This window comes from Scatophagus argus, chromosome 22 (assembly GCF_020382885.2).
Source record: "Scatophagus argus isolate fScaArg1 chromosome 22, fScaArg1.pri, whole genome shotgun sequence".
Lineage (NCBI taxonomy): Eukaryota > Metazoa > Chordata > Actinopteri > Scatophagidae > Scatophagus > Scatophagus argus.
The window spans coordinates 12,559,679-12,582,896 of record NC_058514.1 but is presented as its reverse complement, the minus strand read 5'-3'; the positions used below and the strand labels follow the sequence as shown (position 1 = coordinate 12,582,896).

Here is a 23,218-nt window from a genome sequence, read left to right as displayed (position 1 = left end):
TAGGGTATCACCTACAGTCCAGTTCCTTACTGAATATATGACCCCTTAATTCACTTCAAGTGTTCCCTCATTACTGCTTTTAGTGAAGTAGTAATATTTGAAGAAGATACATCCTTTTCCTACAGTCAGTTACATCTGGTTTTCATTCACGGGGGGTAAAGGTGATTAACAAAAGTTAGCAATGTGCAGCATTTTAATTTAACCATAGATTAGATTTGGATAATATAGATTGAAGCGATCACTGTAATGCATGGCATGTTGCAAAGTCCTTCTTTTGGATAATATCCCAACTTCAGGACAAAACATATAGAATATGTTAAATGTCTCAAGGATTCCTTGTAGAAATGAGTTTTTCCTTTTGTGAGATGAGTCATTGTATCGATAGAGAGAGAGAGGATTTGGAGTCTGGAGTGATGATAGGTTTTAACTTGTGGCCAGGTGAACAGCTCACTCTCCTTGCCTGTTGACTTCACATGTACCTTCCTGGAATGCTCTCTCTCTCTCTCTCTCTCTCACACACACACACACACACACACACACACACACACACACACACACACACACACACACACACACACACATAAAAGGTTTCGGTCTGTGGTCCTGCTCAGTTTTGAGTAAGAAGGTGATGTATGAGGACTTCTGTTCATTCAAATAGGACACATTGGACACTTTGAATGTCTTTCTTTGCTTTGGTCTGACTTGAACAAAAATGTCAGGGGACTCTCTGGTAGCTGACTCCTTTGTGGCAGCAGACTATGTGGTGTTTGCTCTCATGCTGGTGGTGTCGGCTGCAGTTGGGGTCTACTACGCCTGGGCTGACAGGGGACACAGAAGCTCGGGGGACTTCCTAATGGGAGGGCGAAAACTGACAGCCGTGCCCGTCTCCCTGTCGCTGACCGCCAGTTTCATGTCAGCCATCACAGTGCTGTCCAACCCAGCTGAGGTAAGGCTACACCACATTACCAAGCAATAAACTCGAAAACCATGTCACCTGAAAAGCTATTTGGTGTCATTTCATACAAGAACATTTCTTTAGTGGGATGAGGTGCATCGCTATCCCAATGCAGTTAACATCATTTTTCAAGTGAATCAGAGCCATAAAGACAGAGACAGTGAGACATGGATGCGTCATAAACTTGAGATGTAATGCAGAGATATTCACCACAGCAATGCATTTCTACATGATTAATTTATAGAACACAAAACTGCAAATTGTTCATAGAAGAAAATAGGAAAATTTTCAGTGTTCTTTAGATAACTTAAAGAAAACATTACTGATTCATGTTATTCCTGTGTAGGTGTATCGTTACGGAGCCAGCATTGGATTTTATGGTCTCTCCTATGTAATGACGATGGTGATCACATCTGAGGTCTTTCTCCCAGTCTTTTACAGACTGGCTATCACCAGCACGTATGAGGTGAGTGAAGTTTGGTTTTTACATTTGAGCTTGCATGGTTGTTATAATCTGCTCTATTCCCAAAGCCATGAAGTATATGAAACATTCCGTTCAACTGGAGAAACCATTGTCTCAGCATGCAAATAAAAAGGTTGGTGTGGCTAAAAATGATTAAAATGACACTTCATTTATTATCTGCTCTAGCTTTTCCAACTTTTGGTAAACAGATATGGTATAAAATGACATAAAATTGCTTTTTTTTCCCTTTAAAAGTGAAAAACAACAAACTTCCTATTGGGTCTTCCACAAACCAAGAGAGAACACTGGAATTAGAAAGTTTATCAGTGGATCTGCATCAGCAGACGTTGTTGGTGAAGGGTGTGCAGGACTGCAGGCTGTTGTGTAGTTTAAACTACTGGGATGTGCTCCAAGGGAAGAAGTCGGTTTAGATACAACACAATGCCTTCTGTATGCACTATTAAAAAACAAGAGAGTTGACGAGGTTACCGCATGGCAGTGGGTGTATCATATTGTGATAATGGCATGAGGTCTTTAAGTTTACCTTTTTGTTCAATCTATTACAATATCAGTTGGTATCTCAGTGGAAGCTCTGCTGCTGTTTTTTTTCTTTCACTGTACAGTGAAATGTTGCATGGGACAAAGTTTGTTTTTGACTGATTACTGTAACACTTTATTGGAATTTCTGGCAATGTGTGGATGAAATGAGTAATTGCATTCATGTAAATTTCAAGGCCAGTGGCTCATTTGTTATAAATTATGATAACTTTTTGAATTTTCACGTCACCTGATACTGACCTTCTGTTTTTTTGCCTGTATTCCGCCTCTGCCAAGTATCTGGAGCTGCGTTTCAACAGGGCAACACGTCTGCTGGGAACTGTGCTCTTCGTTGTTCAGACGGTGAGTCAGAAGCCAGTTAACACATAATAACAGGGCTTTGACTTCTGAGGGCAGAACAAGCAAATCTGATACCTGAGAGCCATTTGTGTCTGAATTATTTCTGTTTGTCACAGATCCTCTACACTGGAATTGTTATTTATGCCCCAGCTTTGGCTTTAAACCAAGGTATCTTGTCTTCAGTCCACAACAGTTAGATTCATTCCCACATTCCCACACAAGGGCCCTTAAAGCTGCTTGGTTGTGCTCAGTTGAGTATGTCTGAAAGCCACTCTCTGTTTGCAGTAACTGGTATGAATCTGTGGGGTGCAGTCATTTCCACGGGCGTGGTCTGTACCTTTTACTGCACAATGGTACGTAACAAAATCTGCTCAGCTTGGTTCTTGAAATGTTTCTTGAAATGTTTCTTTTAAAGGTTCTTGATTGTTTGTGTTAGGTATTAACAATCACTGTGTGTTTTCCCTCTGAATTAATATTCTTTTTCCCTGCATTTGACTGTACAGCAGACATAACATCTGTTTGACATTGTTCCAGGGTGGTCTGAAGGCGGTGGTGTGGACTGACGTGTTTCAGGTAGGTACAGCTGGCACTAATTCATCAGATTTGTGAGCTCACCTGACTGGTCAAGCCAGGGATTACCATGCATGTGTCAAACCTTTTTTGTGGTTGCCTGTGACAATAATGTTCAACAATGCTTCATGCACAACAGCTATATACCACCATGGCAATAAAGAGTTCTCCGACTGCTCTCCACTGATACAAAAAAATGGAAAATTCTTGCATATGAACCACATTTCTTTGAGAACAGCAATATTTTTAGATTACAGTATACTTAGCAGGTGATTTGCATACAATACTTCAAGTGCAACAAACTGGTAAAATTAGAACCATAACAGGTGCCGTAAGCAGAAGTAATTTGGTAAGAAATCTAAAAATATCAACATTTTCCCCTCTAGCTTGGTGTCATGCTTGCGGGCTTCCTGTCTGTCATCATCAGGTGTGTGGGCTTGCAAGGTGGAGTCTTCCCCATCCTTTCAGATTCGCAACGGGGAGGGAGACTCAACATTTGGGAGTGAGTATGCGTCACAGTCAAATAGTTTGTTTAATGGTGGGAGTACCGTACATTAACTCCCAGCACAAGTTGTAAGGGAGCAGCACATTTTTGTGATGAAAATATTCACAGAGTTATTGCAATGCAATGGGCATATTATTGGACTGGATATGTACAATGTTGACACACCATAGTGCACAGTGTTCTGTGAAAGTACAGTATGTTTTCTTTTTGAGCTGTGAGAAACAGGATGCTGTGTTTATAGTGCTTAACTAATTCTTTGTTACATCCGTCTCTTTTTGAACAGTTTGTATGGGCCTCCTAAATGCATCAGTATTGGTTTCAGTGAGCCTCTAAGCCTCACCTTCAGGTTTTTTTGAAAGAAACGTTTTGTCTGGAGGACCAAGTTCCTGAACTAGGATGAACAGATGAATCACATCTAGCCAGACTTGCAAACTTTCCCATTTTTTACTAAAGTGCCTTGTATTTCTGTTTCGTTAGCTTTGACACAAGCCCTCTGAAGAGACACACTTTTTGGACCGTAACCTTAGGAGGGACGTTTGTCTGGGCCAGTATCTATGGGATCAACCAAGCCCAGGTTCAGAGATACATCTCCTGCAAGAGCATCATTCATGCCAAACTGTGAGTCCTGACAGACTATAAAACTTATATACTGGCTCCTTTGATTGTTTGTTGGTATATTTGTATTTTCTATTTTTTTTTTCAATGATTTCACATGTTTTTGTCTGTGTTTCTTCCTTTTCCAGATCTCTGTACATCAACCTGTTAGGTCTTTGGTCCATCTTGCTGTGCTCAGTGTTTGCAGGAATGTGTCTCTACTCAGTCTATAAGAACTGTGACCCATGGACCGCTGGTCTGGTTTCTGCTCCTGATCAGGTATGATGAAGGGAGGCATAGCATGGCTGAGAGTTATGGTGATCCATGCCTTGATACAACACACACACACACACACATTGTTCTGGGGTTGAAACATGTAAACAATGTGTTTCTTTTTGTGTGTGAGGTACCAAGATGGTCCTGCTGAGATGAGAACTTGACTGGAAATTCATTTTCTGTTCCCAGTCAGCATCCACCCACCGACTCTCTATAAGACCTAAGTTCACATATGTTAATCCAGTGTCAACCTTCTCCTCTAGCTGATGCCATATTTGGTGATGGACATCTTGGGAGAATATCCTGGCCTTCCTGGACTGTTTGTTGCAGCTGCCTATAGTGGATCTCTAAGGTTAATACAGTACTTAATATTTAAGTTATTTCACTCAACAGGTCCACCTCACACACTGAGAATACCAAAGGTTCACTGCGCTTTGTTTACCACTGTTTGTAGCAGATTTTATGTATAGAAAAATAAACGTATAGGTTAGATCTGTCTTATGTTTTCTTTGATCAGCATATGAGCATATGTTCAGAACTACAAAGTGAGACTGAAAACAAAAGATGTATTTGTATGGTGGTTCTTCTATGATTGAAGTGGGTGCAATTTTGTTTGTCATTTGAACCCCAGCACAGTGTCTTCCAGCATCAATGCATTGGCTGCTGTGACAGTGGAAGATCTGATCAAACCACACACCAACATGTCTGAGAAACACTTGTCCTGGACGTCCAAAGGACTGAGTGAGTGGTTTGTCCTCATGCTGATGCAGCTGAATGACTTGTTTTGTTGAACACTTACACCATTAGATGTTAATTAAAAATGAGAACCTCACATTCTTCATCAATATTGTTTGCAGCTCTCGTATATGGAGTTTTATGTATTGGAATGGCTGGACTGGCTTCACTCATGGGAGGGATCTTGCAGGTAGAGAGAATGTGTTATTGTATAAGCTCTACAGTTTATGGTTAAACAAAGACAAAGATATAAAAGAATGTAAATAATTAGCAGGAGACACCCCTGCAACTTCAGTGACTTGTGCCTCTTTGTGCAGGCAGCCATCAGTATATTTGGGGTCATTGGAGGTCCTTTACTTGGCCTGTTTCTAATGGGTATTCTCTGTCCTTTTGCCAACTCCAAAGTAAGTCCTTTCCTCATTTAACTGTAGTTTTTTTGCTTATTCCTGTAACCCATGCTAATATTAAAAAGTGATATTTGTATATTTATGTATATTTATTTATATAATTGTATTTTGTCTTGTATGGATTAGTAGCACAATTCACCAAATTATACATCACGGCGCTTTCTCGCTGACCCATCAACCCTTTCAAACTTCTATACACTGTGTATACGTGCTCCTCTCAAAAGGAGGGTTCAGCATTTTCAGCGGAAAAAATGTCTTCTAGGGAGCTTTGTCTGGCCTTGTGTCAGGGTTGGTGGTATCTCTGTGGGTGGGTATCGGAGCCCAGATATACCCACCGCCTCCCGCATTGACCCGACCTCTGTCACTGACCACTGAGGGCTGTAACTTCACCGCCGCAGATGGCCTCAACTGGACCGCCACTGTCCCGCCAACGCAGATAACCCCCTTCTCCACAGCCACAGAACTCAGCATTGATGGCAAGTAAGTGTGTAACTGATTATTGGTTTGATAAATTTTCTTTAAATTGACAGTCATCTTATGCGTAATTCATGACACAATTCAAGAAATGATTTGTCTCGCGTCATTAACTATCAAACATATTTTTTTCAAATTAAGGTCTCATGGCAGATACTGCAAGGGGAGGGACTTTGTCCCTCTATTGAGTTTAAGGAAAACTTGTAACAAGACATTACAAATATTTAGTATAGGTCTGAATATTACAGATGTTCTATTACTGCCCTGAATAGTACTGTCTTGCTTATTTAAATCACTGCTGGAGGATCTGATCTAAGAGAACATTCATGAGGTGGGATTTAAATATGTTGATCATGCAGGTTGTCAGGTTTGTCTGTTTGTGAAAAACTTCTCGGGTGCTATTTTTCTGAACATGTACTACTGTCCTTCTCCAGGCCTCTGCTCGTGGATAACTGGTACTCTCTGTCCTACCTTTACTTCAGTCCTATTGGAACCATAACAGCTATCAGTGTGGGACTATTAGTCAGTCTGTTTACAGGTAAATAATAAATATTCGGTGGCATAATTGACAGAAGTGTGACTAAAGGGCTTATATGTCATAAAAATCAGATCTCGTAGTCCTACGGTTTTGTAATGAGCTTTAAGGTTGTTGATGTCCACTATTGTGCTTTCGATGTATATTTCAGGAGGCTGGAAGCTGAAGGTACAATCAGGTCTTACATTAAAGAAAGAAGACACAACTCTTTATCACCTAGTCAAGTTTTTCAAAGACAGAGTAAGTGCTGCAGCAGTGAAAAGGTGTCAGCGGACTAATAGCAGCTGCTGACCTTTGTGCTTTGTGCTCTTCACTTTTGAGGTCATGAGACGAACAGGAAAGCTTGACCTGACAAAGGACAGAGAGAAGAAGTTCGGCAGCACTAATCCTGCTTTCCGTGACGTTGAGCTGGACTTATCAAAAAGTGGCGTTCCCACGTGAAATGTAACTGATGTCTATTGTATAATTTCTGGGCTATGTGTTAATAGTTATCACTAATAAATGAGTTTGAAAATGAATTTGTGCAACATTTTAGTCAGGCACTGACTATAAAAGTCCCAGGTTCAAATCCATCTTCCAACTGGGGCCTTCCTGTGCGAATGTTGACCGTGTGTCTCCTCCCACAGTCCAGTGCAGCTCCAGTTCATTTAAACAGTCGAACGCGAGTGTGAATGTTTGTGTGTCGTCATGCATCAGCTCTGTGATAAGCTGACACCTCGTCCACCCTTCACTGTACATTTTAAACATACTTAATGGATGGTTAGATAGATTTATTCTGTTCTGCATCACATAATAAGCCATTCAAGATATCTGAACCTGTGTTTACTGTTTATGTTTGTTTGTTTTTGTGACTGGTCAGTCACAGGCCATGTGGATTTCTGTGAATCACCCTATGAAAACATTTACTCTCCTGATCAAACATTCTTTTTAAAACTGAAACCCTGCACACTTGTCAAACAGCCTGCTCTGAGAAATAAATCATTATAATATAGCCAGAGAAAATATGTCTATTAGATCCTTTTTTAAAATTCCTCAAAGGTCTGAGGACTGAGGGATGTGTTTGAGTTTAACTATGATCTTAAAATTCATTTGACTGATATAATTATTTCAATCAGATTTTCTATAGACATGACAATATCCTAATGATGAATTTGTATTGCCACTGTGGCAGTGTAGTGAACGTCTGATATTGTGACAGTCCTAGGCTGAACTTATTGTTAGCTTTTAGTTAATTAGTTTCAAATGTGACTGCACTTTATGTCCAGGTACTCCACTGAGACACGAACATAAATAATGTGTCTAGGCAACGAGTCTACAAAGGTCAGGGATTTAGGTTGCCTGCAGCTTGTGTGCTCCAGTCGCCACCCAGTGGTGAGGACGGGGCACTAAAGGACTACACTCCGTGGTCATATTCAGATTATTTTTGGATGTCTTTTATTCCTAATGACGAGGTGGCCGAAGCCAGCGTATTTATTTTAAACGCGCAAATAGACAGTTTCACTGGAACCACGTGGTGGTTGTTCATTAATTGACGCCGCCGCAGCCAATCAGAATTTAGCATTCATGCAGCTATACTGCATGCTATAACAATAATTAATCAGCACCCTGCAGCGAATCAGAATCGAGCATGCACCTATACCAGGGTATAAGGCCGGTTTTTCATTCTGAGCGCGAAGCTGCACACTGAACACTTTTATTTCTACCTTTGGTCTGACTCACACTAAAATGTCAGGGGACTCTCTGAAAGCCGGCTCTTTGGTGGCAGCAGACTATGTGGTGTTTGCTCTCATGCTGGTGGTGTCTGCTACCATCGGGGTCTACTATGCCTGGGCCAGCAGGGGTAAAGAAAGCTCCAGGGACTTCCTGACAGGGGGCCGGAGGCTGACGGCCCTGCCCGTCTCCATGTCCCTGACTGCCAGCTTCATGTCATCCATCACGGTGCTGTCCAACCCAGCCGACGTGAGTATGATTATACAGTAAGGATCAAATATATATAAAATCCGATAATTATAAATTATTTTTAACGAGAAGACAACGAAAGATCTTTTGAAACAAAGACTGATGGATGTCTTGAAGGTTATGTGCTCCTTAACGCAGAGTCATCCTACAAAACTCAGAAATACATTTTTTTAGATTTTAAAAAAATATTTTTTTATCTGATTAATTCAAATAATATCTCAGGTAATACATACTTCTTTTTCCTGTAGTTGTTCAGCAAACAGGTTCATGTTTACTTTTGAGACTGTAGCATTTGGAATTTGTAGCATTTAAAGTCAGATTAAAGCCTATTAGTGTAAGGTTTTTAGAATGTTTTACTTTCCACACCAGTCTTCAACCTGCACTGCAGCAAGAAATTTACTAATTGTAAACACCCCTGCTTCATAGGTGTACTGCTTTGGAGCCATCTTTGTATTTTTCAGTCTCCCCTATGTATTGTCGACAGTGGTCGTATCTGAGATCTTTCTCCCAGTCTTTTACAGGCTGGCCATCACCAGCACTTATGAGGTGAGTATGGCTCTGTTCTCAGATGTTTGGATAGTAAGCTATTGCACAGTAATCACAAGGTGTAAGATGACTGACTTACTTAGAGAATGCCAGTGAAACTGACATGTTTTTCAGTTTACGGTTGTGTTATTGTGGAGCTACAAGATTGCTGTTACACTCTAACAGTTGATAAAAGTGCCATTGAAATAGCAAATAGCAAAGTCCCGAGGGTGACTTGGCCCTGATCCAAACCAAGTTGGGTCATAGATTACTTTTTGACAGTTGACTGGGCAGTAAAAAAGCAATGAGTAACAGTGTCATTTTGAGTTTGTTCACTGGCTACTATCGCACAATATGCCTGTCTGAAATAAAATGTTATGCCTCCGTCACGTCTCTGCCAAGTATCTGGAGCTGCGTTTCAACAGGGCAACACGTCTGCTGGGAACTGTGTTCTTCATTGTTCAGACGGTGAGTCAGAAGCTGGACAACACAAAATGACAAGACTTTGATCTGTGAGGACAAAACAAGCAAATCTGATACCTGAGGGTCATTCCTGTCTGTATTGCTTCACTCTGTCTGTCAGGTGCTCTTCACTGGAATCGTCATTTATGGCCCTGCGCTTGCTTTGAGCCAAGGTATTTCAGTCCACAGAGATCAGTCTGTTCACTTCAAATTCCTACAAGAGACTACTCAAAGCTGACTGGTTTTGCATGATTGAGTGACTGCTGTGTGATACCCTGCTCTCTCTCTCTCTCTAGTCACTGACATAGATCTGTGGGGTGGAATTATTTCAACAGGCGCTGTGTGTACACTTTACTGCACACTGGTTAGTACAAATATAATACAGCTTAAAAGAAAAAGTTAAATAGAAAAAGGCCCATTCAAAGCAAGAATGCAAAAAGTATTTTTTTTTTTAAATTAAACTCTCTTATGAGGCACTGGTTCAACAATACTGGTCTTTGAAAGCAAGTACAAATAGCAGAATGTGAATGTTTTTGTTGATTGGCTTGATTACCACAGAGGGAAACTGGTGTGCACTGTGGGTACAGAAAAAGAAAAGAAAGAAAAACATCCATTGTTGGTCTACATTGTTACAGGGTGGACTGAAGGCTGTGGTGTGGACCGATGTGTTCCAGGTAAGCTGCTGTATGGGAAAATACACAGAAATGTAGCCAGCCAAAGGGAAAAGAAAGAGAAGTCTCACCACTGACAGAGAAAATATGAAGTGTCACTTCATGTTTGCAAAACTGCATCCAAATTACAACCATATTTAGATATAATACAATGTCCATTACATAGAATCAATATGTATGATAGCATGAGTGCAAGAACCTGGTATATCAGAATATCAGTGTATCAGATCCAACATTTGGATCAAAACTGAGGTGGGTGTGGTAACCAAAGAAAAAGATGTCTTATTTTATCTTCTAGATTGGAATAATGCTCGCAGGTTACTTGTCTGTCATCATCAAGTCTGTGATCTTACAAGGAGGAGTCAGCAACATTATTTCAGATGCACAACAAGGAGGAAGACTCAACTTTTTGGAGTGAGTATGTTAGAATCAGAACATTAAGTTGCCCAGCTTTGCCCAGTACCAGAGAGAGAAAACAACTGGTTTCACCTAAACCTTGCGTCTCAACTTTGAGAATAGATGGTTCTTCACATGAGGTACTACTGGATACTTCTCATACAAACTGTGGAATGGCACGTTTGCATCTACCCTTTGGCAACTACTCAATTTCTGCCCAAAGCTGATCTGATCCCCTGATCACAGTTTTTAAGTGAACTACTGGTAGCCCTGCATCTGACTAGAAGAAAAAGTGCAGTTTGGCCAGCATTAGCATCCTGGCATGTGCCCACACTAGTTTTTCTTTACGAGCTTTCCATTCACTGCCTGTGTAAGCAATACCATTTCATAGCACTGCATTGCATTTCAAGAAACAGTCATCATTTGCACAACATTGAGGCCACTTTAGGCCTCTTTGTGCAAATCATGGGTGTCCAGCACGACTTGCTGCTTCAGGAAACTCCCGAAAAATGCACCTGTTGAGGCCCTACATTGAAGACAGATTTGACAACTGTGTGGCTTATTTCTTGTCTAAGATGTTTTGTGAAATACATATTTGTGAACTATTGTTGTAATATAAGAGTTTATGAACAAGCTGCCATGTTTTTCCAGTTTGAAATTCGGGAGCAGACACCCTATGAGTAGTATGAATAGTTTTTCTAATCACATGCAGCCAGAAGTGCATGTGTACACACTGTATTTATGCACATGTTTTGATTTTAACAAAGTACTTCAGCACTAACCTGCTTTGTTTTCAAAGCACTCTATAAGTACATTTGAACTTGACTTTTACTGTGTTTCACCAGCTTTGACATAAACCCTCTGAGGAGACACACTTTTTGGACCATGGTCATTGGAGGAACGTTTGGCTGGATCAATGTCTATGGGACTAATCAAGCACAGGTTCAGAGATACGTCTCCTGCAAAAACATCACTCATGCTAGATTGTGAGTCACATTTTCCTTATTTTATTGGGACACTGGATTAAAAAAAGAATCTCACGCTTCATGGAGCCTTCTTTAAAAATCACCATTTTAAGAGAAAGAGTATGCTTTACTGTGTTTTGTATTATTGCGTAATGGTGGAGGTTTTTGATATTGAGTTAAGCAGAAGTTCTACGTTTTTGTACTGCTAAATAGGGGATTAAATTTCAAAATCTGCAGGTAGAATAAGTTTAGAATACCTCTACTAGTGATTTGATGTTTGTCTGATTTGAATTTTCTGGTGTTTACCCCTTGAAAACAACTAACAGAGGAATATAAGTCTGTAATTACAAGTGAGAAGTACATATTATGTATATTCATCTTCAGAATACTATTCTTATTGATTTAAAGTAATGTGACACTTTTCATATTCATATCCTGAAATCCATACCCTAATGAAGGTTATATGTGGTTCAGATAAAAGGTAGTCAAGGAGTGGGGTTTTCAAGTATTTCAAGTATTAACATTATAATGAGCCATGTAAAGTTAAAATTATATCCTGATAAGGATCAATAAGAGTGCATGAGCTCTACAGATCTGAACAATGAGACCCGAGACATTGTGATAAACATGATTATATCATCAGCGTACAGCCATTACCAATGCTCTTTATCTCCCTCTGATATAAATGTTTTTGTCCATGTATTTCACTTTTGTTTGTATTAACATTGTGAGTTTCATTCTTTCTTCCAGAGCTCTGTACATCAACATGATAGGTCTGTGTACCTTCCTGGTGTGTTCAGTGTTTGCAGGAATGTGTCTCTACTCAGTCTATAAGAACTGTGATCCATGGACAGCTGGTCTGGTTTCTGCTCCCGATCAGGTACAACAGAGAGATGTACAGCGTAGCTGAGAATTATGGTGTGAAATGGACAAGGATGTATGTGCTATGGTGTCACAGTCTCTTCTTTTCTGTCAGTTTCCTGACAATGCCTTGTCGCACCTTCTCTACAGTTGATACCATATTTGGTGATGGACGTCTTGACAGGCTATCCTGGCCTTCCTGGACTATTTTTTGCAGCAGTATGTAGCGGCTCTCTAAGGTTATACTCAACATAAAAGCTACCCCACACTTTAGATCTAATCACACATTTAGCATTTAAATTTGTGCCATGATGTTTGCCTAGGTTACCAACTTTTGATACAATACATTTACAGCAAATGATTTAATCAGCACTCTAAATCAACTAATTGTACATGTCAGTACTTAAAATGGACACAAGCTGTTAGAAACCTGATGGTTTATGCCTATTTTTAAATGATTTTGTTGTCACTTGAACCCAAGCACAGTGTCTTCTAGCATCAATGCATTGGCTGCAGTGACGGTGGAGGACCTGATCAAACCACACACCAAAATGTCTGAGAAACACTTGTCCTGGACGTCCAAAGGATTGAGTGAGTGGTTTGTCCTTCTTTGCAGGCTAATATTGTATTTCCGCTGAATGATTTATCCAATATATGAGTGAGACTGTATCTAGATTGTCCAGAATTAAAATCTCCATTTTTGACATGATTTGATTGCAGGTTTCTTTTATGGGGTTTTATGCATTAGTATGGCTGGACTGGCCTCAGTCATGGGAGGGATGATGCAGGTAGAGTGGATCTGTTAATACACAAGCATCTTGATTTGTGGATAAACACAAATAGAAACCATGTCTACAGGGGTTAAATTGGGCTGGAGCTGTGTAAGGCACAAAGTGGGACACACAGCTTATGTACATAATTACAACAACAGCTAAACAGTTTCTTACCACAATAGAACAAGTGGTGAAATCACCAAATGTGTGTATCCTTCAACAGGCAGGTGTCATCATTGGTGGTACCATTGGAGGTCCTTTACTTGGCCTGTTCACATTGGGCATCCTCTGTCCATTTGCCAATACCAAAGTAAGTTTATTCTCTATTAACAACAGCTGTTGTAATTCCTTTACCTCATAATATTAAACAAAGAATTGAATTTAGCATAGTAAATAAATAAGTCTTCTTTCACTTCTGTTGTGGTTCATTTTGTGGTTAAAGTTAACAATGAAAAGCAAGCAAATATGCACAACTGTGATGCTGCAATTGTTTGTTACTTAAAAGCTAATTAAAAATGGTGTTTCAAATATTTTTTTCCCTCTATAAGCTTGAACACCCATGACTTAATACATAACAATCCATGTTCAAGTTTGGGAAAAAAAGGTTGTGATCATTCAGAGGAAGAACTCCACTCCTCTGCCTCATCAGGACTGTGTGGTTTGAACAGATTTGATTTCTGATTTCTGGTTTTCTACAGGGAGGCTTGACAGGCCTTGCTGCAGGGTTGGCTGCGTCCTTGTGTGTGAGTCTTGGATCCTTGATCTACCCACCCCCTCCTGCAATGACCCGACCTCTGCCACTGTCCACTGACGGTTGTAACTTCACTGTGACAGACAACCTCAACTGGACCTCCACCGCTCTACCAACAGAACCAAGCTCCATCATCACATCCCCAGGACAGAACGGTGATGACCAGTAAGTCTGTAACCGGTTGTGATCAGTGATTAAATCAAATAATTGCTGTGAGAGCAACAGAGCAGTTAAGTTTGAAATGATTTCTAAATGACAACACCGTGAGACCACTGTAACATACAGTTATAAGATACTGTAATAGGTGATGATGACACTAGATGAAAAGTCAGGTGATCTCCAACAGTTGAGCAGTTCATCTTGTGGGGAACATAAATGTACCAAATTTCATGACATCCAGTAGTTGTTTTTAGCCATGTGAGAAGCATGATTGTGGGCATAGAAATGTCTAGACTAAATTACCTCAACAATGATTGGTTAGATTGCCATAATATTTGGTAGAGAATTTCATGGACCTAAGAGGATGAATCCCAGTAACTTTGGTGATCCCCTGACTTTCCCTGTAGTGCCAAGAATGTGATTAACATTACGCCTGCTTAATGTTAACTCTTGCAGCCCTTTTACCTATTGTGGAAGGTATATATTAATTTACTGCAATAATTTCATTATTTAGTCATGTAATTAATGAAGATGTTCCAATGCAAGCATAATATTGACAGATACCGATCTCAAATTGCACAGAACATGTATAAATGTAAATGTAAATGGATGCAAGATTTCAATCATGTTCATACACCACAGTGATTGAATATTTTCTCCCACCACCAGAGGTCTGCTGGCAGTTGAGTGGCACTCTCCTTCCTATCTTTACTTCGGTCTCATTGGGACTGTAACGGCTGTCACTGTGGGACTAATAGTTAGCTTGTTTACAGGTAAAGATATTTATTCTGTTGGAACTGGTTCAGTAAATTGAATATATTGTGATGAAACTATGTTGTACATTTCAGGAGGCAGGAGGATCGAGGTGGAGCCAAAGTTTACATTAATGAAAGAAGACACAACTTCTTATCACATATTCAGGTTTATCAAAGAGAGAGTAAGTACTGCAGCAGGGAAACTGTATCAAAAGTTACAGACTGATGTCAACTGCTGACTTCTACTTTGTATTTTTCCCTCTTCAGGTCATGGGAAGTGAAGGAGAGTGTGACCTGACAAGGAACGGGCAGGAGTTGGTTGACAACACAAGTCCTGCTTTCTGTGACACGAAGATCTGAGACGGACTTAACCAGCCAAATTCCCACTTTAAACAACTGACATTATACTAAATTATTTTGGCCAGTTTAAATATTTGTTTGATCTCTGTCTGAAATTGCTTTACAGTGTTACGTGATTGTCTTTTTTTCCTTCTACTTTCTTTGTTTTCACCTGCTTTAGGCTGCCCCTAGAGGAGGTGACCTGTTCATTTGGGTCTGAGGATCAACTTTGCAATTGGAAGAGGTCTTATTGACAATCAGGGTCTCTTATACTATGCTGTCCATTACTTATGGTGCTAATGTGGACTGGTATGTTCCAGGCAGGTTTCTGGATGGAAAATGCAGATGTGGTTGATACAGTAATAATAGTACTACAGAGACAGATTTATGAAGGAATGGTGTTGTTCGACCTGAAGTTACTAGTGTGCATATTTGTATATGTGTTATAGTAGATACAGTATATTGAAGAATGCTGCTGTGATTTTATGACATTTATTATGACACAGGGCATCACTGTTTTCTGTCCAATAGTGCATCGATACATAGTCATGTACATTCACTCAACAAGAAATGTGACTATGTATTTACAAATATATACACTGAAACACAATTTACAGTATGATTCAGTCAGTCTGACACCAAGGTTACAGTTTATTATAGAGCAGATGCTGGTCTGCAACTGTATTACTGATGAACCCATGATCCTAACAACCATTTGAAACTGGAAATTAACTTTGTTAATCTTGATTGAGAATGTATTAATTCCTTCTTCTGGAGGGGAGATCCTATGATATTAACATATACACAGTCTTTGTGATTTAAAACACTGGATATTAAGGTACAGCTTGTGTATAAAAAAAGCACATTTTGTAACAGCTTCATTATCACTTTGTGGCACTTTTTAGAGCTTCCATTTCCCTTTTGAGACAAGCTTAGTTTATTTCTTATATAAGGGCCACTGTTGTATTTTTCACTTCTGCAATGTGGACTGCATCAATACTGCTGCACAATATGAAAATTATTGACACGTCGGCCGAGAGTGTATATTTCATTTCAGAAAGGCAATCTGGTGTTGTCTGTGAGTCTAATTACTTTTCTGGTTCGTAATACCTCTTCTTCATAGCTCGATATTTCCTGAGGAAATAGAGAGCCTCCAGTTCCTTGATGACAAACTCGCCTCGGGCCACAAGCTTTTTGATCTTTTCAGGGTCTGTCACGTCTTTATTCTTCATGAAAGCTGACTTCAGGCGCTCTCTGAAATAAGCTGATCCCTGGGGGTAGTCACGGCCAAGATACAGCAGCTTTTGGAGGATGAGAAACATATTAAAACCTTTTGCACCGCAGAACACAGCCTAATCTTGTGTGCATGTGTCACTGACAAAATCACTTACAGTTTTGTAAAGCCTGATAACCTCACCCTTTAAAGGGTTGGCCATGTCAGAAACGACGTGCCCTGTGACACCTACACCAGATGGATGTGAAAGAGAAAATGTTCATCAACTGGGACGACAAATAAGAAACAGAAACGTTCTGTAAGTGGAAAAAGACAAAAGTCAGTTAACAGAATTAGCCAGTCCTAAAGATTTCCCTTCTGAAATTAGCTAGCTATAGCTGAATAGCTAGCATGTTTGTTAGCATTTATAACAGACTCTACGAACAACCATATTAAACAGATGATTCATATTTACACGCGTTGTTTGTTGGGTTGAATTACTCGAGCGGTACGATAATGAAGACTCGTCTCGTTTTCTTTGTCCTTCCTTTGACTAACAGTGGACAGCTCAGTTGTACACACAGTCGTATGTCGTTTCGTTGTGTCGCAAATAAAAACAGATAACTACGCATGCGTGAGGGTTTCTATGGTTACATGGACGCAGTGGAGTGTTTTTTTTTAGTTCTAGCATGGTGAGTTTTTAGGTTTTTTCCCCAAATAAACTGTCCCCGTTGGGTCTTATACCTTGCAGTTTTAGAGCATGACGCTAATGATAATCAGTAAATTATTACAGAAAACATAAAGTAATGCTTGAAATAATCTATTAAATTATAGAATAGGATAATTCAATACTGCAGTTAGCGTTAACTAAACTGTGTCGCTTTGTTGACAGGAAGAGTCTTTAAATGTGTTGCTATTTCGCTTCTTAATTGTCTTACTAATTTCTTACCTTGCGCCTTCAGTTTGTGTTTTAAACCCTTTTTAAAGTTTTTATCTGTGTGTTGTCTCCCGTGAATGATAGCCTCCCAAGAAAGGAAAGGTATGAGCAAAAGTCAGTCAGCACATTTACAACGTTAATACAACATTAATTTGATGATCATGTAGTAGAAGATATATGCAGCCAGGCGTAGAGGCCACCAATACACCTGAACGATTATTCACCCTTTTCCTCAGCAATTTAGCCCTTCTCCACTTACCCATCCTGGATAGTGGTGAGCTCTGTCTATTAAACACTAATTTCTAATGTTTTGCTGGTTTCAAGTCATCCAAGAAGGGCCAGAAACTGAGTAAAGCTCAGAAGGCAAAACTGCAGCAAGAGGAGGAGGAAAGAAGGCTCAAAGATGAAGGTAATCCATATATCTCTACATTGGGGCAAAAATAGGTACGTGTTGGAAGCATTGCACTGTGCAGGATGAAGAGTAATCTTTTTAACAATCCAATCACTGTTTTTGGAATAAAAGTGATTCCTGCAGTCTCAGGATTCATGTTGAGCTATTGCATGTAGGCTGCACATCAAGAGTGCGTTTACTTTATAGAGGAAGCACGGCTGCAAGCGGAGAAAGAAGAGCAGGAAAGATTGGAAAGAGAGAGAAAGGAGAAGGAGCAAGAAAGTCTTGAGTTAAAGGTAAGATGTCCCTACTGAATATAATATCATGTCATGTCCAGTGACTGTGATACGGGCCTACATCAAGCTATTGTATGTGCATGAGCTGATTCTTTTTCCACCTGTGGTTAAAGTCAGTCTAACAAACTCCAGTTGAAGATCCAGAACTGCAAATACTAAAACAGACAGCTCTTTATGTAAATACACAGTACATGTACATGTGTGTCTTCTGCGTACAGGATCAAGAGCGCAGAGAGGATGAACTGAATGAACTGCGCCACCTTCTGGAGGAGAATCACACTGCAGTAACCAAATGGCAAACTGATACTGTGGAGACAGAAAAGGTGTGTGTTGTGTACGTGTATTTTTAGCAGTGATCATTTTTTGATGAGCAAACAATGCAATAATGATTATAAAGTGATACCGTTTTGATCCACGCTCAAGCAGACTACACTATGGAAAAACAGCAATGTTGATACAACAATAACAAAATATTTGTATACCTGTTCAGACTGAATAAATGCTAAATAATATACTCAGCACAAGAAAGTCATACTCTTACTCACACTTGTGTTTGTTTGTGTCCAGTGGGAAAGATACATGCGTTGTGATGATACCCCAGACCCAGCAGTACAGCAGGATATTAACACATATATGAGCTTATGGAGAGATGATCCAGAGGTCGACATCACAATTGTGCTCGAGCAATGCAGACTCGCTCTACAGGTGTGTATTTAAAGTGTAGATGTGTGTGTGTCTAAGACTTGGTTGATAAATGAAGAGTAAATCAACTGCTGTAAATCAACTATCCCTTGATAAAGTAGGAGACTAGTGAGTGCTTATTGCGAGAAAAATATTATTTTCTGTCTTCTAGTGTTACAAAAACTGTAACAAAGTAAATGTTGTTCCTTATAGCTTATTGAGGAGCTTGAAGTTCTGCTCAGAGAAGCTACACATCCACAAGAGGGCCAAAAGTACCAAGAGGCTCTCATAAATTTACAGGAGCTAATCCACTTTAAACACAACCTCACCACTGAGGAGATCCTCAAGGTACAAGAATTATTGTCATACTTACACATTATGAAGTACTTTGTAACTTGCTATATAATAAATGTTGTATTTTATGCAGGGGTTGGTTTGTAGTGTTTTGCAAGGTGTGCATCACTGTATGCGATGCCCTTGTGGAACAATTTCTGTTTTAATGTTGTGTGTCTCTGTTCATAGAGAGCCAATGCAAACATCGACACCGAGACAGGCAACATGCAGACTGTGGTCAAAGACGACAACGTCACACTGTGCCTCTGGGCCAATCTCAAGAAGAATCCAAGGTTTGTGGAAGAAAGTCCTACAAGTAGATTATATGGGTTCAATGTGACAATATAAGACAAACTGAGGATGCAGCTGTGATTTACAGTAGGTAGGCCATTCAGTATTTTAGAATTAATTTTTAAGTAGCAATGAAAAGCAATAACATGGTCCTGACGGCAACGGCACATTTTCCACTGCATATTCAAAGGTTTTGTATTAAGATTAGAAGAGAATCTGTATATTTTGTTACCTAAAATATTAAAAGGTGCAATATGTGAGAATTTCATTTTAAAATATTCAAAACTGAACTAAAAATATCGAAAGAATGTGAAAAAATAACAGTTTTGAGATTATGTCAAAGACGCATGTGCTGTGTGATTCTTGCCTGTCCTGTCTCATAAGACTGCTAGAGTAAAGCTATTCTTACATATAACACCTTTATACTCTTGTACCAGGTGACCCTACAGATCACAACTCTATATCTGGAGCATTCAGATTAAGCAGGAACTGCAAGCATCTTGTATTCTCTTTGTTTCTCTCTGCTCCATTCAGGTTTAAAGGTTTAACCTTTGAAGAGGCGGGCCTGGGCTTTGAGATTCCCAAACAGCTGGCTGTGAGTGACATCGCCGTGCGGATACTCCATACACATTATGACCACCTGTCCTTGCTGGCCAGGATGGCTCACCTGAGAACATACACGCCCAGTCATAGGTATATGGCTAAATGCAGCTAATACTACAAATACTTTTATAGTAGTAATAATGCTGGTAATTCTTATCATATTCTCTTTATCTGTGTTGTCTTTCCTTATCTGCTTGGTCCCAGGTCTCTTGCAAGTGGTCAAGAGGTATTAGCTGATACAGACATACCTGAGCCAGGGGAGACGGAGGGAGAAGAGGAGGTGAAGGAAGACAATGAGACGCAGCAGCACCGAGTGGACGAGGAGGTGCACTCTATCCAAGGGTCTGAAGGGCGGAAGGTCAGGCGAAAGAAAGACTTCCTGGTCTGGGTCATTAAACTCAGAGTGATGTTTTCATTCGTTCTGTGTCCGTATCTCAGAGTGCAGTCAGCATGCAGTCGAGGAGAAACAGTGCCCAGCCTGCAGAGGGACGAGGGAGCCAGGTGCAGACACAGATGGAGGCTCTCGGTGGTAAGATCTCCACCTGATATTTCCAGTTCAAATACAGCTCAAATAAAAACAAAAAGACGGTCTTACCAGACAGGATGTACTCCTGGTGTCACTGAAAATGATAACAAGTCAAGTTACTAATGTTTTCTAAAGTGGATTAAGAATTCTCTGAATCAATAATTCCTGTAAAAATACAACTAAATGATTCAGTTAAAGACAAAAAACCCCCCAAAAATCCAAACTGTTATTTTTCCACAGTAGAAAAACCCCCAGCTCTTGCTATCTGCTTTATTCTGTCTTCAGCTGACGGGGACATGACACCCCCCTCAGTGCAGCTGACAGTGATGGACCACGGTGTCCAGGTTGTGGATTTAATGCAGTACACACCCCTGGGTGGAGTTCTTTACTATGACGCGTTTCATCTCCCACCACAAGCCCACCAAGTCAATGGCTGGGAAATTAGACAGGTAAATAAAAAAAAAAGGGTATCAGTGCTGCTTATATCAGACTCAGCAACTAACAGTCCACCTGACACACCACCCTCCACCTAAACATTCTTCCAGCTGTTGGACACAGGGCTGCAGGTGTTCCCTCATCCTTTGGAGAAGACTAGCTTAGAGGACAATGAAGGGCTTACCTGCCCTCCTGTTGGTGCCTCTGTGACACTGCCTGACTCTGTCGTCTTCTTGGAACCTCCCCTAGTGGCTCGCTGGGATCCTAGAGGTGAAGCAGGCAGTAACACGTTATGCAATACCCTCTCCAGTATGGAAAAGTTTTAAAAAGTATTGTAATTCAGAAAAGGTTGTGGATATTGAAATTGGCTTTTAATTCAGGGAAGCAGTGGAGGATGGACGGCATCACTGATGTCTCTTATGAGGAGGCGGAGTCCAAAATCTCATTCAAGATGGACTCCTTCCAGGCCTTTGTGCTGTTGCAGGAAACTTATGTCAACCTCCCCTTCCAGAGCTGGGAGCTCAGACCCCTGGGCCAGGACTCAGCTCTTTTCACTATCAATGGGGCACTCATTGACCTCAGCATCACGATTCAGGTAAGAGGCTGGAGGGAACCGTACATGTTTGACAGAAGAATTAATCAGGAGATGTAGCCTTGTTATAATTTGTGTTTTACCTACTTGACTAACAGGGTAGTCAGTGCATGTTGCAGTCTGAACAAGAAAGAGGTCTCTCCCACCTCATCGGGAAGTGGATGAGTGTTCCTTCCCTGCAGAGAGCCATGATCAACGCTGGGATCAACATCTTTGTGAATGAGTACACGGACAAATACGTCAGCAGCTGTGGCAAGGTCTGCATGGTTACTTTTAGAATGATTTTAGAATAGCTGGGTTTGACTTTATTTGGTTATATCCATGTTGTCGGTCTACATTTAAGTATGACAGATCGTGGGAGATGACATGTTAAGAATTTAGGCTGGAGGCACACTGTTGTTATAGTGCTTTGTACTTATATTATACAACATTTGAGCAGCTGTTTTGACATGCAAAGAAAAAATTGGACTAAATTGAACTAATAAATACATACATACTGATTCTAAGCAGGTCTATTATGTAGCGTGTTCACGATAGAGAAGAGACAAAGTATTTTCTAAGCAGACAGCATGCACATTTAACGTGAGTTGATTTTCAATTGAATTGTAGTCAGCTATGAAGTCAGTTTGAATGATAAATGATAAAAAAAAAAATGATAAAGACACTGTTATCAGAGTTAGCATGCTAACATTTGCTAATTAGCACAAAACAAAGTAAAACTGTGATTAAGGGGAATGCTATCACTTTTCCAAGTACCAAAGAACTGAACAAATGAAAGTTCTGGCCCATTGATGGTGCTAGATGAAATGTTAAGGGATCCCCAAAGTCAATAAAATTCATGCTAGGATGTGAACATCTGCACCAAATTTCATAGCAGTCCTTCCAGTAGTTGTTGGAATTTCATTCAAAAACCACAAACATTTGCATTTGGCCCTCTGTGTCCATTTTTATAAAACTGCCGTGTGGTTTGTTTCCTCTGCAGGACCCACTCACAGAACATGCTGCCTACGAACAGATGGCCCTCTTCGCCTCTGCTTGCGCTTTCTCTTGGAGCAAGTGGAACGCCAAATGTGGTGCTGAGCATCTGGTCATGCAGGTCTTCTCACTTACACACGGACAAAGCTTATTTAATTTACCTCTGTAACCTTTAGATCTTCCACTGTGGAAGGGCCTATTCCCCTCCCCACAACAAATATTTATACTGTCAAGTGTCTCTTCCTGTACGCATTGGAGTCACCAGCCACATACAGAGGTTCATCCCAACCGCTTCAGCTCTGGCACTGTGATAAACAAACAGTTGTCAGCAATGTTAGCCCAAAGGGAATGCAGAGCAGAGATATAATCATTTTAGAATGATGAATAGGGAAGTTGTGTGCCACACAGTGTAACAAAAAGTGCCATCTCTCTCAAACAGGGAGCATCTGATTGTCTTTACAAGATAGTGAGGTCACAGTTGAGCACTCACCACCCAATCCAAAAGGTCAGATGTACTTTTATCCTGTAATCATCCGTTTGTCCATCTTCCCTTTTCTCTGTCAGGTGTGTGAGCACTGCGGCCCCACTCCTGTACCTCAAAGCTCCTGGAGTCTCTACCTGCTGGGTGCCCAGAGGAGTCAGAAGCTGGAAATCACTGAGACGAGTGAAGTTTTCTCTCCTGACCATTATCCTGGCAGTGAGTTTCACTCCACCTTCATCCACATGCTCCAGGACAGCATGAGCACTGACGGCATAGCTAGGACCAGAGAATCCAATTACCTGTTCGTCGACACAGTACAGACCCTGCTCTGTGCCACCAGACCCCTGATGTATTCATAACCCATGTATTGACTAATGTTGGAATTAAAAGCATTTTAAACACCTGAATTTGAAATGTGTATCTAAGAACACGCATCT

At 40.4% G+C, this 23,218-nt stretch overlaps 4 protein-coding genes across 8 annotated transcripts; 3 read left to right on the top strand and 1 right to left on the bottom strand.

The window, feature by feature from the left end:
- Positions 1-590: 590 nt before the first annotated feature.
- On the top strand, positions 591-7,413 carry LOC124054020 (sodium-coupled monocarboxylate transporter 1-like). Of its 2 annotated transcripts, none has more exons than XR_006842296.1 (17): positions 591-946; positions 1,302-1,421; positions 2,253-2,318; positions 2,432-2,483; positions 2,601-2,668; positions 2,850-2,888; positions 3,272-3,387; positions 3,868-4,008; positions 4,134-4,263; positions 4,524-4,612; positions 4,892-5,001; positions 5,118-5,185; positions 5,313-5,399; positions 5,665-5,878; positions 6,311-6,414; positions 6,563-6,651; positions 6,733-6,782. XR_006842296.1 is itself a non-coding variant. In XM_046379660.1 (17 exons), the coding sequence occupies exons 1-17, from the start codon at positions 713-715 to the stop codon at positions 6,850-6,852; spliced, it is 1,851 nt and encodes a 616-aa protein (XP_046235616.1). In that variant the 5' UTR covers positions 592-712; the 3' UTR covers positions 6,853-7,413. The 2 variants fall into 2 exon arrangements, 1 of the variants encoding a protein (XP_046235616.1); XM_046379660.1 differs by having other exon boundaries at positions 592-946; positions 5,665-5,882; positions 6,733-7,413.
- A 435-nt stretch (positions 7,414-7,848) lies between these two features.
- On the top strand, positions 7,849-15,096 carry LOC124053437 (sodium-coupled monocarboxylate transporter 1-like). Its single transcript, XM_046378585.1, has 17 exons — positions 7,849-8,370; positions 8,797-8,916; positions 9,298-9,363; positions 9,479-9,530; positions 9,654-9,721; positions 9,993-10,031; positions 10,327-10,442; positions 11,270-11,410; positions 12,140-12,269; positions 12,401-12,489; positions 12,732-12,841; positions 12,971-13,038; positions 13,247-13,333; positions 13,722-13,939; positions 14,603-14,706; positions 14,782-14,870; positions 14,956-15,096. The coding sequence occupies exons 1-17, from the start codon at positions 8,137-8,139 to the stop codon at positions 15,046-15,048; spliced, it is 1,824 nt and encodes a 607-aa protein (XP_046234541.1). The 5' UTR covers positions 7,849-8,136; the 3' UTR covers positions 15,049-15,096.
- A 103-nt stretch (positions 15,097-15,199) lies between these two features.
- Positions 15,200-23,184, top strand: dnai7 (dynein axonemal intermediate chain 7). 3 transcript variants are annotated; one of them, XM_046378582.1, is made up of 17 exons: positions 16,902-16,932; positions 17,262-17,279; positions 17,502-17,586; positions 17,776-17,864; positions 18,083-18,187; positions 18,432-18,569; positions 18,759-18,893; positions 19,068-19,171; positions 19,704-19,862; positions 19,977-20,130; positions 20,211-20,301; positions 20,584-20,747; positions 20,844-21,003; positions 21,114-21,328; positions 21,424-21,582; positions 22,308-22,421; positions 22,865-23,184. In XM_046378582.1, the coding sequence occupies exons 1-17, from the start codon at positions 16,930-16,932 to the stop codon at positions 23,138-23,140; spliced, it is 2,169 nt and encodes a 722-aa protein (XP_046234538.1). In that variant the 5' UTR covers positions 16,902-16,929; the 3' UTR covers positions 23,141-23,184. The 3 variants fall into 3 exon arrangements, with proteins under 3 accessions (XP_046234540.1, XP_046234539.1, XP_046234538.1); XM_046378584.1 differs by lacking the exons at positions 16,902-16,932; positions 17,262-17,279 and adding an exon at positions 15,200-15,336; XM_046378583.1 differs by lacking the exon at positions 17,262-17,279 and having other exon boundaries at positions 16,896-16,932.
- On the bottom strand, positions 15,504-16,862 carry lyrm5a (LYR motif containing 5a). 2 transcript variants are annotated; one of them, XM_046378587.1, is made up of 3 exons: positions 16,716-16,862; positions 16,419-16,489; positions 15,504-16,328 (listed from the first exon to the last, which is right to left on the bottom strand). In XM_046378587.1, exons 2-3 carry the CDS (start codon positions 16,461-16,463, stop codon positions 16,116-16,118), a joined length of 258 nt encoding a protein of 85 aa, XP_046234543.1. In that variant the 5' UTR covers positions 16,464-16,489; positions 16,716-16,862; the 3' UTR covers positions 15,504-16,115. The 2 variants fall into 2 exon arrangements, with proteins under 2 accessions (XP_046234543.1, XP_046234544.1); XM_046378588.1 differs by having other exon boundaries at positions 16,419-16,557; positions 16,716-16,846.
- Positions 23,185-23,218: the final 34 nt, after the last annotated feature.